We start from the raw sequence: 15157 nt of genomic DNA, 5'->3' as shown, positions 1-15157 counted from the left end.
TACGAAGTTTAGAAGAAATGTTTTCTGTACATTAGCTTTTATATTGAAAATGTCACTGAAGCCCAATTAAATTTGTAATTATTATGCTACTGCATACAGTTTTGGAATAGTCCCAAATATTGTGATTAATATCTTAACTCACCACACATTAACAGCAATTAAGTAAAACTATGCATAGTTTGGGGGGTTTTTACCTCCCTGTCCCAGCCCTAGTAATCTGATATCAGAAAAATCAACAGTACTGGGAGGCTTTCCCTTGCCAAAACTCAAACAAAAGACAGTTCCTCCAGCTCACATTCCTGTCAGCACTTTAAGTTAACTGATGGATGAGGCGGAGCCTGTCATGCTCGCATTGAGTGGGAGGAGCACATATATTAGATATTTAAGATGCAGCCTCCAGACTGTCTCAAGACTGGTTACATTTTCTGAAGAGGACACTGCAGGAGAACTCTGTTAATTCAGGCAAATTTAATGCTCACCGAATGAAGCGTGGACAAGACTAACATTTTTAGAAGCCCTGCAAGCCTGCCCTTTAAAGCACTCTGATCAAGCAGCTGAACAGAGCACTGGTGCATTTGATACTATGCTGTAAAGTTTTGGCAAAAGTCATCAAACAGTGGCAAGTGTTTTGCTCCCCAAAGATAAACAGTAGTTTAATTTCAAAAAGTGCCAGACAAAATGTTCCTTTGGTTCTTCTCATTAATTTTTCTGCTCTCCAACTTTCCCCCATGTTCCAGCCGGGTTCAGAAAGCACCCCGGAGAAGGGGGGCTGCAGGAGGGGCGAACCTTTCCAAGCTTGTCACCTGCTGCGATGAGCTAAAAGAAGTGAAGATTCAGGTGGCGAATCTGACAGGCCTTCTGGCTGAGCTAAGTAGGAAACAGGAGACGGACTGGATAAATGTCGTCATGCAGATGATGGAAGTAGAGAATAGCTGTCGTCAGATTGAATCCCGCATTACAGAAGCTGAAGGGAAATACTCCGAAGTGAACAACCGGATCGACATTATTCAGCTTCAGGCAGCTCAAACAGTTACACAGACATCAGCAGGTAAGGGGGGAACATCTGGAAAGGAAATGTTACTAAAACACATGGATTGCTTCACTAGATTTACAGAATGCCAATCATGATGCTTTAAAATGGTGGAACAATTGGTAACCAGTCTTATTGGTCAAATGTGAACAACTTAGATTTATATACAGACATTAACCTATAGTAAAATGTTCCAAGACACTTAAACGGATCATTAAGAAAATGTGAGAAATGAAAACCACATGTCCAATTAGCCAAGTCCAATTGTATAAGATTGACTGGGAATTTTCAATTTTCTTCACCTAAACCCTGTTCAAAATCATAAGTAATTCAAAAATGTGCAACACTGTCAACGTAAAAAAAACAATCAGGAATTTTCATTGAAATGAAAACTACAGTCACCTTTCTCCAAAACATTGAAGCCCTCACCCAGATACATTTAACAAAACCTCTAAGTTAATAGCATTACATTAATGTATTCCTTGAAATTATTGGATTCAATTTAACTTCCAAATGGAAAGGAGAATCTGTACTGTGAGTTAATTTATGTATTGTTAAGAGATCAACTTTCATGGGATGGCAGACAAAGTAACATTAAGCTTCTTCAAGGGAATTGATTATGGGCAATATACTTAACTTTAACTGTACAGAGGTGAAATAGCTCAAGGTAACTGTGGAATTGATAGATCATGGTTAGAGTTCAATGTGCCTTTGAGCACCAGACCAAATGCACTAATATAACCAGAAACACACATCCAAAACAATCAATTTTTTGCCATTGATTTAAATGCTGAAGTCACTTATATTATTCTGATTAATTGTTTTAAGCAACTTCAATTAAAAGGATACAAGAATATATAATTATATATTTATTTACCTTTTATAGGGCTTAACAATGCCTTGCTGTAGCAAGATTCATAATAAACTCCAAAACAAATTTCTATCATGGATGAAATCTAAATCTAAATTTAGACTGCAGGCCTTGACCCTCTGTGCTTAACAATATTATCATGAATATGAACTAGGATTGTACCAGGGATATGAGAGTATGAGTATTGTTCTTCCTTTCGCTCACTGGAAAAACTTTGAAAGAGAAAAATAAGTTCAAAAACATTTGATGAGATATTGTCAAGCAGCAAATTTCTGAGAATTTTGAAACTATGCAGTAATAGAAGTGCTTGTGTTCCAGCCTTGAAGCACAAGCATTACAGGTTTAATAGAACTAAGAATTGCGTTGGGTAGGCTGGTGATGAGGGATTACTGGCTTAACACCATTAGACGTATTTCACATTAGTACCTTTCAGTCAGAGTTCAGGAATGGTACAATCTATGCCTTTGGGGACAGAAAGCTGCCCACAGTTGAACACGTGAAATGCACATTAAAGTACCATCTGAATATTTTACTTCACTTCTGAAACTTGGTTCTACTGAAGACAAGAGTTCTAGACCAGTGTTAGATGGAATTCTTTCAGACAGCTGATCTAATTATTCAAGAAATTTCTGGGGTCATATATTCTCACTAGCTGTCAAAGCAGATTATTTTCAGATTGTGACTGAGGACTTAAATAATGTATGAAAGGCTCCTACTTTGCATTTTATCCCATGTGAACATGCATCAGGAGGAACCTGGATATCTAAGAGGAAATTTCATATTTTTATGGTTTGTGTGTTTTGGAAAAGAAATCCAATTCATTATCTTCTTCCTTTTACAATAAACAGCAGAATTCTGCTTCTACTAACATGGTGCATTCTGCAGTGAATAATCCCTGCATATTTAGTTCCTTGAAAGAAATATCCTTAACCTAACAATGCATATTTAGATCCTAATTTTCTTAAATACACAGAGGAGGGATAATGTAAGAGCTGGGTTGTTTACCATGGATGAAGACTCATTCATTTATCTGCACCAACTCAATGTTAGTAGCTTGGATCAGTGTTAGTATTCCACTTAGCCAAAAAAATCATAATCCAGTTACCACACTGCATTGACAAGACAATTCCATGCTAGCAACTGCTGCATTGCCAAGAACATCATCCACATGAAGTTGATGCTGCACTTGTGATAGTTACTCCAAAGCAAAGTGTTTGATCAACATCTTAGCCAACAGTTCCCCTCATCCAATATGAATCTGACTACTGCTTTTTGCTCGTTACTTTACACAAATTATCTGTTGTGTTTCCATACATGAATAATTGCACGTCAAAAGCGACCAGTTGATAAAATTGAATCATCTCTTCCAGTTATTTCCCCAATCCCAGCTTGTTCGATTTTATTATTAAAATTACTTGGCCAATTTTTTTAGTGATGAAGACATTTGAACAGCATTGCGCTACAGAATTGTATGTCTAATCCAGCACTGACCTGCCATCACTTAGGCAAAACAAACAGTACTGTGCAAAAATCTTAGATGTATATATCTGGAGTGCCTAACACTTTTGCACAGTACTGTATATTGATTAAAATAGGAAGGTGGTCAGGAAACAGAAATAAGAGTGCTTGGCTTTGTATTAGCTCCATAGTGTTATGAGGTAACTGGAAAGACATAACATACAGCACTGTGCAAAAGTCTTTGACACCCTAGTTACATATGTGTGCCAAAGACTTTGGCACAGTACGGTACAGTACAGATAATAAGACTGACCTTTCAGTATTTGCCCCGGTTGTTCAGAAATTTCCAGAAGTAATACATCATAATTAGACCTTGGTATACTACACCAATGTGAATTTGGAATTCAGTTTACCAGATTCACAAAATATACAATAAATTTGACTACAGAAAAATGTTTTAATGGGCCAGAAGAACATTAACTATGACAGTTGTTCACAGCTCTTGCTTTGTTCTCATTGAGATAAAATTAGCTGTTGCCAGCTAGCAATGCTCTGCTGAAGCCTGCTCCTATAAAAACCCAACTGCTGTACATTGAAAAGACATTAGTACATTGTTTACATTGAGACAAAATTAACTTTCAGTAAATACCACTGCTGTACTGAACCCTGCCTCTATAAAAACCCAACTGCAGGATTCAAATGATCAAGTTCTTCAGACATCCTGCTACAACCAAAGGAAAAACTGCACGAAAAGGTATACATTAAACTTCACATAAATACTATACTTCTACATGCTTCAAAAGTGTACACAGTACACGTTATAGTCACAGGGCAGACAGAAGAATGCCGTTAATGTACACACAAGCTCCCACAAAGAGCACAATTCATTTGCCACCCAATTATCACATCTAGTAGACAGGTCCCTAGGCTCCTTCCAAACTACACCCAAAATGAAAATTAGGAATCAGGAAGCAGAGAACTACAGGCACTGGAAAACTGATGTTAGTAATCTTAACAGTACAGGCAATAAAGAGAGAAACAAAGTTGAAATTTCAGGTTGATAATTTGACATCAAAACAATTCTAATGCAAGGTCAGATTCTTTGATTACAACCAGGATCTAAAATTTAGATGTCCATTTAAAAAATACTCACCACATGCTATGGCCAAGACATTTAAAGTATGCAATATATCCTTATTGCTCCCGATTCAGTTAATGCCATTTACAAACAGACATGAAACTGGCATCATTAAAAGTGTACACAAGTAATATCAGTTGGGACAACACTAACCTTGACACTTTTTGCACAAAGACTGCAGCAGATATCTGATACTAGCCAGGGCTGCTTCACTAATTAATTTGACATCCTGAGCACAATATAAAATGGCCAATTGCAGCATTCTCTTACATTCTGTTGAAAGTAGATTTTGATGAGTATGGACAGAAAGGTGAATTAAACAAAGAACAAAACAGGAAGAATGGGTAACCCTAATTTGGCGGATGCCAAAGGCTCTAATTTCAGGATAATAAATGAACTTACAGGAAATAAATTTTAGATGGAAATACAACACAAAAATGTACATAGCTCCCCCAAAAGAGGCTGGATCCCTAAAGAATGCTACATTATGTAAATATTCATATAGCAGTAATTGTAGTAAAGCTTGAACTTCCCAGGGAAAGCCAGTTTCATGGATGATAAAAAATCATAAGCTTCTCAATCTCCTTGTAAGGATGCAGTAAATAAAAAGCAAAATGTAACTTGTAAGTTATTCACCCAATGACTACTGTTAGCAACTGGAAGTGCACAGGTGTTTAAGTGGTTACTCCCTCCCCTCCCTTCCCAACTTCATTTATTGCAGAGAATTTTTCCTATTAACCCAGTCAAGAAGTGCTGTTAAATGTAATGGTTTTCTTAGACCTGTGTTTAAAAGACAATCTGCCAAGGTGTTCCCAATCCTTTGTTTCAGTGAATGATTCCTTGATTAAGAAACAAATTAAAGGGAAGAATTTTAATAAATGTCTGCTGGCTAAATACAAAAATTACAAAGTGGCTGACATATACACTCAGTGGCCACTTTATTAGGTTCACCTGCTTGTTAATGCAAATATCTAATCAGCCAATCATGTGGCAGCAACTCTATGCATGAAAGCATGAAGACGTGGTCAAGAGGGTCAGATGTTGTTCAGACCAAACATGACAATGGGGAAGAAATGTGATCTAAGTGACTTTGACCATGTTGGTCCCACACGGAATAGTTTGAGTATCTCAGAAATTGCTGGTTTCCTGGGATTTTCATGCACAACATTCTCTAGAGTTTACAGAAAATGGTGTAAAAAAACACCAAAAAAAAATCCAGCGAGCAGCAGTTTTGTGGTGTGGGCAAAAATGCCTTGTTAATGAAAGAGGTTAGAGGAAAATGGCCTGATTGGTTCAAGTTGTCAAGCAGGCAGCAGTAATTCAAATAGCCATGCATTGCAACAATGGTGTGCAGAAGACTGAGAACATAATCAAGTAGCCACTTCATTTGGTACCTAATAAAGTGGCCAATGAATGTATATACTACATTTTCTAATGTATATTGATTCCCACAGCTAATAAATAAATTGGGAGATTTAAAAGTCAGCGTATCTCTCAAATTGTTTTCCTACAGCTTTATTTTGTCTGGCTTCATCGACAGCATTAGAGAACAGAACATAACAAGACTTCTAGCTTGAGTGGGCATCACAAATAAATAATTTCTTTCAATACTGTAACATAGAAAAAGACCAAATGTACAGGAACAAAATTAGCAACATTACCAAAATTTGCCACTCTGTTCAATCAAATGTAACTGCAAGTTCAAATTGTTTAAATTTAAAACTTGAGTTCTGAAGCACTAATGTAATCCTTAATCTTCTGTTCACAGATGCTTCGTATGACTGCAATACATTATACCAAAAAAAGTATCGTATATCTGGTGTGTATAAACTGCCTGCAGATGAGTTCCTGGGAACTCCTGAACTAGAGGTGATGCTTTTCAAAATAAATTTCTTTTATTTTTATGTTGTCTTTTGGACATATTTATTACCATAGTTTTCTCAATCGAGCTGTAGTCATATTGTCTCCAATGGCCAGAACATTTATTATTTTATCAGTTTTCTTCTTAAAACTCCTGCAAATTGTCAATGAATAGTAAAACATTATCACATTACCTCATTTTACAATATTGTTTTTAAACAAAGCAAGTTTTGCCAGAGATTTTATGAATTTTACCTTTTAACCATTTTAGCCCGGGACCTGAGGTTAAAATTCAATTACCAGTGCAGCAGGAAAGAAGCAGTGCTGGAAAAAGCTGCCTGCTTTTCAGTAATGATTTTTTTTGTACGCTCTGGTGCTTTTTACAAAATATAAGAGTGATCAAATTTGCCTTAAATGACATCCACAGCAGGCAGGAAATATATATATTTATTTTATATATACTCTTCTCAACCACTGTCTGAGACACTAGTATGAATAGCTGAAGAACTCCCACTTGTCAAAAAGCACAGTAGTTAAAAATTACCATGGCTACTTTAAAACACAAGAGATTCTGCAGATTCTGGATATCCAGAGCAACACACATGAAATGCTGGAGGACTTCAACAGGTCAGGCAGCATCTATGAAGGGGAATAGAGTCCACATTTTAGGTAGAGACCAATGATAGGTTCCTCAGATCTTGTGTGTTTTAAACTTTTTGAATTGATTGATATTTGTAGGAAACTATGAAACAAACTTATTGTCAGCAAAAACAAGCACCAAAATGTTGTAGGTAACTAATAAGCCTCAGAGAATGGATAAGTTAATGTTTTAGGTGGGGTTTACAAATGAAACATTACCTTGTCTTAACATTAAAGTCAAAGTTCAAGGTAAATTTATTATCAAAGTACATACGTCACCATATACAACCCGGAGATCCATTTACTTGTGGGAATACACAGTAAATCCAAGAACCATAATAGTATCAATGAAAGTCTGCATCCAACAGGACAAACAACCAATATGCAAAAGACAAATGTGCAAATACAAAAGGAAAATAAATAATAATAATAAATAAATGTGGTGTGGCTCTCGAACCTCCTGGTGGTACCAGTGAGAAGAGAGCACAGCCTGGTTGGATGGTGGGGATCCTTGATCCTGCTTTCCTGTGCTAGCGTTCCAGGTAGATGCGCTCAGTGGTGGGGAGGGCTTTACCTGTGATGGACTGGGCCATATCCACCACATTTGTATGATTTTCCATTCAAGGTGTTTCCATACCAATCAGTTTGCTCTCCACCACACACCTGTAGAAGTTGGTCAAAGTTTAAGATGTCATGCTGAATCTTTGCAAACCTCTAAGGAAGGAGAGGAGCTGCTGTGCTTTCTTCATAATGACACGTGCTAGGCCCAAGACAGATTCTCTGAAATGATAACACCAAGGAATTTAAAATTGTTGACCCTCTCCACCCCTGACCAGCTCAAGGACCTACAATTTCCTCCGCAAGTCAATAATCAGCTCCTTGGTCTTGCTGACATTGAGTGAGAAGTTGTTGCTGTGGCACCACTCAGCCAGATTTTCAGTCTCCCTTCTGTATGCTATTTGATTTGACCAATGACGGTGTCTTCTGCAAATTTAAATATGGCACTGGAGCTGCGCTTAGTCTCACAGACCAAAGTATAATTATCCTGACTTGACCCTAACTTGCCACCATGATCTTTTAATCTGTATCTTTTGTTTTTGCTTGACTTCCTGAATTTCCAGATTAAAAAATACAAAGATGAAAATATGTTCTAACAGAACTTAAAGATTGTGATATAGATCCTGAAAGTTATTAAAACAAAACTGTATTTCTAATACACATACATAATGCATTCAATATAATGGTACCCAACACACAACCAAATCAAAATTCTCCATGTGGTGTCAAAATCATGTTAGTGGGCCAGCCCAAGCTTTGAATAATCTGATGAATATGCTGAGTTTCTTAAATTAGTGAAAACTTCATTTTCACATTCATTGATGTATGTTGCCTATTTCTACTCAAATCCTGCTATAGGTGTACTGCGACATGGACACAGATGGTGGTGGCTGGACTGTTATACAACGTCGCAAGTCTGGTCTAAGTTCTTTTAATCGTGACTGGAAGCAATACAAAAAAGGATTTGGGAACATCCGTGGGGACTTCTGGTTGGGAAATGAACATATTTTTCGATTAACCAGACAGCCAAGCGTCCTCAGGATTGACATGGAGGTAACTCTTCAGAATACTCCGTTCTATATTTTCTCCAGATTATGACCAAATATTGCACATGAAACATTCAACTTGTTAACAAGAATTTATAATTTAAATGTATTCGTTAAAAGTATTAAATACCTACTGTAAATGCATGCATATATAATCAATAATGTTCTATAGTGTGCTGGTATCGGCCCATATAGTTACAAATAATTCATATAATTGCAGGATTGGGAAGGACAGACTCACTATGCAGAATACAGCTACTTTTCAATAAGCAATGAAGTAAACAGCTATAAATTAATAATTGGAAAGTATAATGGGACAGCTGGCCGGGACTCCCTCAGGTACCACAACAACACAGCTTTCAGTACAAAGGACAAGGACAACGACAAATGTGTGGACAACTGTGTACAATTCCGTAAAGGTATGCGCCATTCAGTAGACAAAAGAAACAAGATGTTATCTTGCACTGGACTAATTTGTGCCAATTTCACGTGCTGTATTGATATCTACTTAATTACACGAGGTAAAACAAAAAGTGTACAAAATATGCAGGCAGTATGTGAAATGAGAACAAGAATGAAACCTTATTCTCACACCAATTTTAAATGTAATTGAAATACATTAAGAATTCAGAACTTTCACAATATACTTAATAGTTTGGAATTCTTTTAACTGCAGGTGGCTACTGGTACAACTGTTGCACAGATTCGAATCTGAATGGAGTCTACTATCGTCAAGGGCAGCACACCTACCACTCTGATGGCATTACATGGTACGGCTGGCATGGTTCAAGTTACTCACTGAAGTACGTTGAAATGAAGATTCGCCCACAAAATTTCAAACCTTAAAGGCAACAACGTGTCTGTGACTTCAGTATTGAGAAAGTTAACACTTACTGTTTATTGAAGGATTTTTCTATGCAACATTTTGGCTATCTTTCCAAACAATTCTTTGTCCCTCTGATAATTACTCATAAACAGTCACAAATCCAAAGAGTTTTAATATAAAGAAGAAAAGTAGTAGAACCCACAACATATTTTGGAAATTAAGTGTATACACTTTCAAATATGACTATACTAATAGTAGTTTTCAGTAGAATAAAAGGACATGAAAAACACAAAAATTTATTTGACAATCAGGAAAATAGCAATGCTGCTCCAAAGTTTTCTTAAAAAAAAGATTCGGAATCTTAGTCTTGTTTCCCCCCATAATTTATATCAACAACATGAAATACTTTGTTCTGCCTCTCCTGCAACCCAAACTCACATGCACACATCAACTGGCAACTGTTTCAGTCGTGTTTTATGAGAAGTTATTTTATAGAAGCATTTTAGTCTTTTGTATCAATTAGTTCATCAAGTTTGGACTAGGCAAGATATTTACTCTTTTAAAGATGCTCTGTAAGTGCAAGTTGTTATTGTTGTTTTTGATGGGGATTGAACTGACCAAATGCTTCTCCATTTCTTCTATTTGTTAAATCAAACGCATCAGAAAACTAATATTCTGAGAGTTCCAATTAAAGAAGTGTCTATTTAGTATGTTCACGAAGAAGCCATATGTAACAATAAAACGCAGTTTTTAAAACTAGTTTTAATTTCCTTAAAAATAATGCTGGATGGTAAAACCAGTTGTTTTTTTATTAGTAGTTTATTTTCAACATGATATACTGTAGTTATTTCTTGAGACGAGACAAATATAGCTGTGTGTGCATAAACACTTAAATAACTTTACTAGATAACCCTAATTCCTCTATTTCTCAAATTGCCAACATCTGTACAAGAATATACAAACGTGTGTAATTAGGTACACAATTAAAAAAAAAACACAAATCTTACTGGCATATAATTAAGTCTACAGAATTCTGATGATAAAAATCATCACATGCTTTGAGATCCACTTCCTTCCTACCTGGCCAATTTACATATGCTCTACAGTTTGATGTCAACACAGAGACAAAGCTCACCACCACATTCTTGGTTTCTTGGGGAACAGATCTACAACCAGATGAAACTGTGGCTGGGTCAGGGGAGAGGGCATTGGAATCAAAATTTATAGGAAAGAGGGTGGGGCAAGAATTCACTTCAAATTAATTTTTATAACCCGTTTTTGCACAGTTTTTATAACTTCTAACCTTCCTTTCTACAGCTTATGTAGTCAAAAAAGTGAAAGAATCTACAAATTAACGACCTCATGTCTATTTCACTATTCAAATAAACCTTAATACTTACTGTTTGTATTTCTATAAATGGAACTGATTGAGCTGTCCGAATAACAGCAACGTGTTTGAATCTGAGCTGCTCTGAAGTGAATAAAACCAAGTGAACCAACTTGTATCAGCCTAGACACCAACAAGGCAAAGATACTTCAAACCCCCCTTCCCCCATTCATCTGCCAATGCCCTCTTCAGAAACACCTGGCAACTGTACATAAGCCTGGACCACTGTCTACAGCAGGGTTTCTAACCCGAGGGTTCTACAGAGATCGTGATTTAAAAAAAAAGTTCTTTTGAACTTCACAACATGCAATGCTAGCGCTCGTAAATGGTGGAAAGTGACCAAGCAGCCCAGTTAGCCATCTCGTCAGATGTCTCTCAGCCCAGTATGGCAGTGCAGTCCGATCTTGTTTATTTGCTTGAATCCATTCCCAGTCTTGGTAACACGAGATGGGGAGGCTGCTGATAATTGGTAAGCGCTGTATTGCACAGAGGAGAGGATGGTAGGCTGTTGAGGAGCACGAAATGCGTATTCTGAGCATTGAATGGACTCACCCCACTTAGGCTGTGGCGTCAGCCTCTCCCTCCCAAGTTACCTCCCCCAAATTCCCTTTATGCATCGCCCACTGACTTAACCACCTAACAGTGTAGCAGAAAATTTGAGCGAACTTTTCATTCTAAAGATGGTCTAGTATGGCAATTTTTGAAGAAGAGGATTCTAGGCCTAGGCCTATGGACAATTCTGAAAAGGTTAATGATGAAGAATTACAATCAATCTTCTGAGTCATTTCACCGCAATAGTGGAACAATGGACACAAAAAAGTCTGTCTTTTTTTACAAAACTAAAAAGTTTATACATACAGCAAACACACAAAGCACAAACATTAAGTACTTACAGGACACTGAACAAATTAAAATATGATTACTGCTGTCTATAAAACAATTTTCTGGGGGGGGGTGGGATACTGCTCCTGGAAACTCCCCACTGGACCCATTGTGACCACATGCTCCCTCTCCAAGGACAGCTGGGCACGAACGTATCCTCGGAAGAGGGGTGGGCAGTCTGCCCTGGCAGAACCCTTGACTGTCCGCCACCTTTACCCATGAATGGCCATCTTGGACAGACCCAGGAGCAAGCCCATCAATAGATCCTGCTCGCGACCCGCCCCACTTCCATACTGGGTGCCCGTAAATAAGGAGCTCAGGGCTGAAGTGCAACCACAATCTGAGCAACAGCCCCTTCAGATACTCAAGTAGGGGCTAAAAACCTGTTGCACAGTACCGCTCTATGCAACACCTTCCACTGCAGGTCCCCAATGCACAGGGGAAGAGCTTGGCACTGGGGATCTCCTCCGCTGCCAGTTGGTAAAACAGGCCCACCAAGGTGAGTCTGGTTGGCAAACAAAGGCAATTAAGTGAAAGGTATGCAAGGGCAACCCATACAAGATTGTCACCGAAGGACATGGTGGATGTTCTGAGGCCTGGGTCCGACAAACACTTCCAGCCTATCAGGTGGTGGTGCAGCCGGAACCCCTCCACTTCCCTGAGCCCCCTTGACACCCGTGATAGGATGGGTACCAGTCCCCCTCACAGCTAGAGCACCATCCCCCACCGGTGCAGGAGCACAGCACCCTGTCCAGATGAGACTAGACCCCAAATCCTCAACAGCTCTAGTTAAAAGCAAGGCAGTTTCCTCAGAGTGGCATGGCTGATGTTGTCCGCTGGAAGCCCCGTGCATCCTGCATGCCATCTCAGAGGGTGGTCGCTATACAGGTATCTCTGCAGGATACTGAGGCTGAGGGCCACCAGCTGGGTGCTCATGCACAACAATGACTGACCACCCTCCTCGACCGTAAGACTCAGGACCGCAGCAGAGACCCAATGCCTCCTGTTGCCCCAGACGAAGTCCACCTGCCTCTTCTAGGTCCTGAAGACAAAAGCAGTGGGTGGGACTAAAGTCATCAGCCAATACCATATCTTCACAATGAAAGTTACTTATCAATGGGTTTTTCTTGGACTGGTGATTCAAGTTGTCCTATTCTCTTGTGCCTAGTCTGTGGCAAACAACTGTGACAAAAGACCAAGTTATCAGAAGATTGATGCTGATAAGAGAGACAAAGAGAGAAACATTCAAAATGCTAATATGAGAGACGAGAGAGATTAACAAAAAGAGACACAGTTCAGAGTATTGTCAGACCGGTTGCTTTGAACCTGAACTGTTTGAAGTTTGATGGACAGGCGATACCCCAGCAGGGGGATAAAAGGAACAGGTTCGCTAAGGCAAGAGACACACCACGACACCACGAGATCATGAGGTAACGAGACCCTGGAAGTGCGGTGTGTCCCCTGACAAGTTGGTGGGAGTTTTGGAGGTCTGGTCGCGGGACCGACCCTAGACGCACAGGGCGTAAAGGCACGATCGTCAGGAACCTGGTGTGTGTGTCCGCCCTTGCCTGGGTGCCGGATTCACCGCAGAAGAACGATCGTATCCGGAATGGAGGGGTCACAGTCGGTGACCTCAGAAGTTATTAAAAGGGCTCGCACCAAAAGCTAACTGCGAAGAACAAAGGTCTGTCTGAATCCAATTTGCATATTCTCTCTCCAACGGCACGACAGCGATTGCTGTGAACTGTACTAAGCTGAGCTGAACTCCGCATCACTTGAGACTGATCATTTTACCCCTAGACTGCGATAGAGCTTGATTGATTCTTATTATCCTAGTTCTGTGTACATGCGTGTTTTATCATTGCTAACCTGTTGCATTTATATCCTTACTATTAGAATACTGTGTTACTTATTTCTTTAATAAAAACTTGCTTAGTTCCAGTAATCCAGACTCCAACTAAGTGGTCCATTTCTGCTGGTTTGGCAACCCAGTTACAGGGTACGTAACACAACTTACAAATATAACAATGGCTCCAGCAAAATTGAAGACACTTAACTGCAAATCACAGCCACATGACACATAAAAGGGCTGATTTTTTTAAACAACTATTGGAATCTCAAAACAAACAGATTAAAACTTCTGAAATCACAGTCAGTAAAAGGACTCAAGAAGCAAATTATTTCGTAGCTTTAAGACCAGTTCACTCAAGAATGTTTAAGAAACTGTGAAAACCTGGACAAAGAGCACACCAATCTTCCTGCTACATACAGAAATCCGATGGCTTAGCAGAGGAAGTGTTCTCAACAGGGTGTTTGAGCTGAAAGCTGAATTACAGGAGTACTTTCAAGAAAACAGTAGGCCAAATTTTGCTAAGGGCTTTGAAGATGAAGAATGGTTGCCGAAACTAGCCTACTTGGCAGACATTTTTCATCATATGAACCAGTTGAACAAGTCTCTACAAGGCCCTGGAGAAAATGCTTTGATTTCTAGTAACAAGATTCTTGGATTTAAAAAGAAACTAAATCTTTGGAAAAATCATGCTGCAAAAGGAAATTCTGAAATGTTTCCACTGTTGCTTGGGCTTGAGAGCGAGGTATAAAATCAGAAAGTCTCGAGTCTTATTGAAAACCACCTGGAAGAACTGAAGAACAAAATTGAACAGTATTTTCCTCCCTTTCAACAAAAGTGTATGATTGGGCGAGGGACCATTTCTTTGAATCTTCTGCTTAGCCTGAGAAATTGACTTTGAGAGAAGAGGAAGAACTCTGTGAGCTGCACTCTGATCATGCACTCAAATAGATTTACTTACCTGCCCCTGGACAACTTCTGGATTTCTGTGAAAGAAGAGTAGCCTGCCATTCTTAGGAAAGTAATGAACATTTTGCTGCAATTTTCAACTTCTTACATGAGTGAACAAGCTTCTTCTTGATTAACAAGCATCAAGAGCAAGGATAGAAATTGTCTCATTTCAGTTGAAGGTGAAATCTGTGTGTGCTTATCTCAAGTTTGACACGGTTTTTAAAATTAATGAAAGGGAAAGAAAGAGCAATTTCAAGAAGGGTAAGCTAAGCTTAACTATCTTGTTTTCTTTTCCAAGAGAGCTTGGCTAAAAATTCATTCTCTACTCAAAAGAGCACTGACGATTCTTTTTGGATTATTTTATCTACAACCTACTGAAGATGCTAACGTACCATGAGCTGTAGATATTATATGCAGGGGTAATTATATAATTTTTATGCAGGGGTTCCCTGAAGATGCATTAGAAAGTAGTGAGGCTCAGAAAAATCTGTAGGTCTATACAGCGAGCTTCAGTATCAATCATCAGAACTGACTTGGTAGCACCACCACTGACTAAATTCTGAAGGATTGCTGGCAGATTTGGTCTGTGAAACAGTGACAGACTGGCAGTTGGATGCACGCATTTGCCCTTGTTTTTATCAGTCTACTTATGTCTGGTGCAG

General features: G+C 38.8%; 2 protein-coding genes across 4 annotated transcripts in view; one reads left to right on the top strand and one right to left on the bottom strand.

Moving 5' to 3' along the window:
• The window catches only part of mtor (mechanistic target of rapamycin kinase), a 343897-nt gene that overhangs the window by 159365 nt on the left and 169375 nt on the right, over positions 1-15157 (bottom strand). The window lies entirely within an intron of this gene.
• angptl7 (angiopoietin-like 7) lies at positions 399-10845 on the top strand. Its single transcript, XM_063032814.1, has 5 exons — positions 399-1048; positions 6266-6366; positions 8413-8607; positions 8821-9019; positions 9277-10845. The coding sequence occupies exons 1-5, from the start codon at positions 679-681 to the stop codon at positions 9444-9446; spliced, it is 1035 nt and encodes a 344-aa protein (XP_062888884.1). The 5' UTR covers positions 399-678; the 3' UTR covers positions 9447-10845.

Source organism: Mobula hypostoma, chromosome 25 (genome assembly GCF_963921235.1).
Source record: "Mobula hypostoma chromosome 25, sMobHyp1.1, whole genome shotgun sequence".
NCBI lineage: Eukaryota > Metazoa > Chordata > Chondrichthyes > Myliobatiformes > Myliobatidae > Mobula > Mobula hypostoma.
The sequence above is the reverse complement of the archived record's forward strand: the minus strand, read 5'-3'. Positions and strand labels throughout refer to the sequence as shown.

What these genes read in the sequence shown, in the direction of transcription:
- angptl7 (XM_063032814.1), top strand. Translation starts at nt 679, where the DNA reads ATGTTCCTTTGGTTCTTCTCATTAATTTTTCTGCTCTCCAACTTTCCC. An exon ending in TCCTCAGGATTGACATGGAG is followed by an intron (nt 8,608 to 8,820) that starts GTAACTCTTCAG and finishes ATATAATTGCAG; the next exon opens with GATTGGGAAGGACAGACTCA. An exon ending in CTGTGTACAATTCCGTAAAG is followed by an intron (nt 9,020 to 9,276) that starts GTATGCGCCATT and finishes TTTTAACTGCAG; the next exon opens with GTGGCTACTGGTACAACTGT.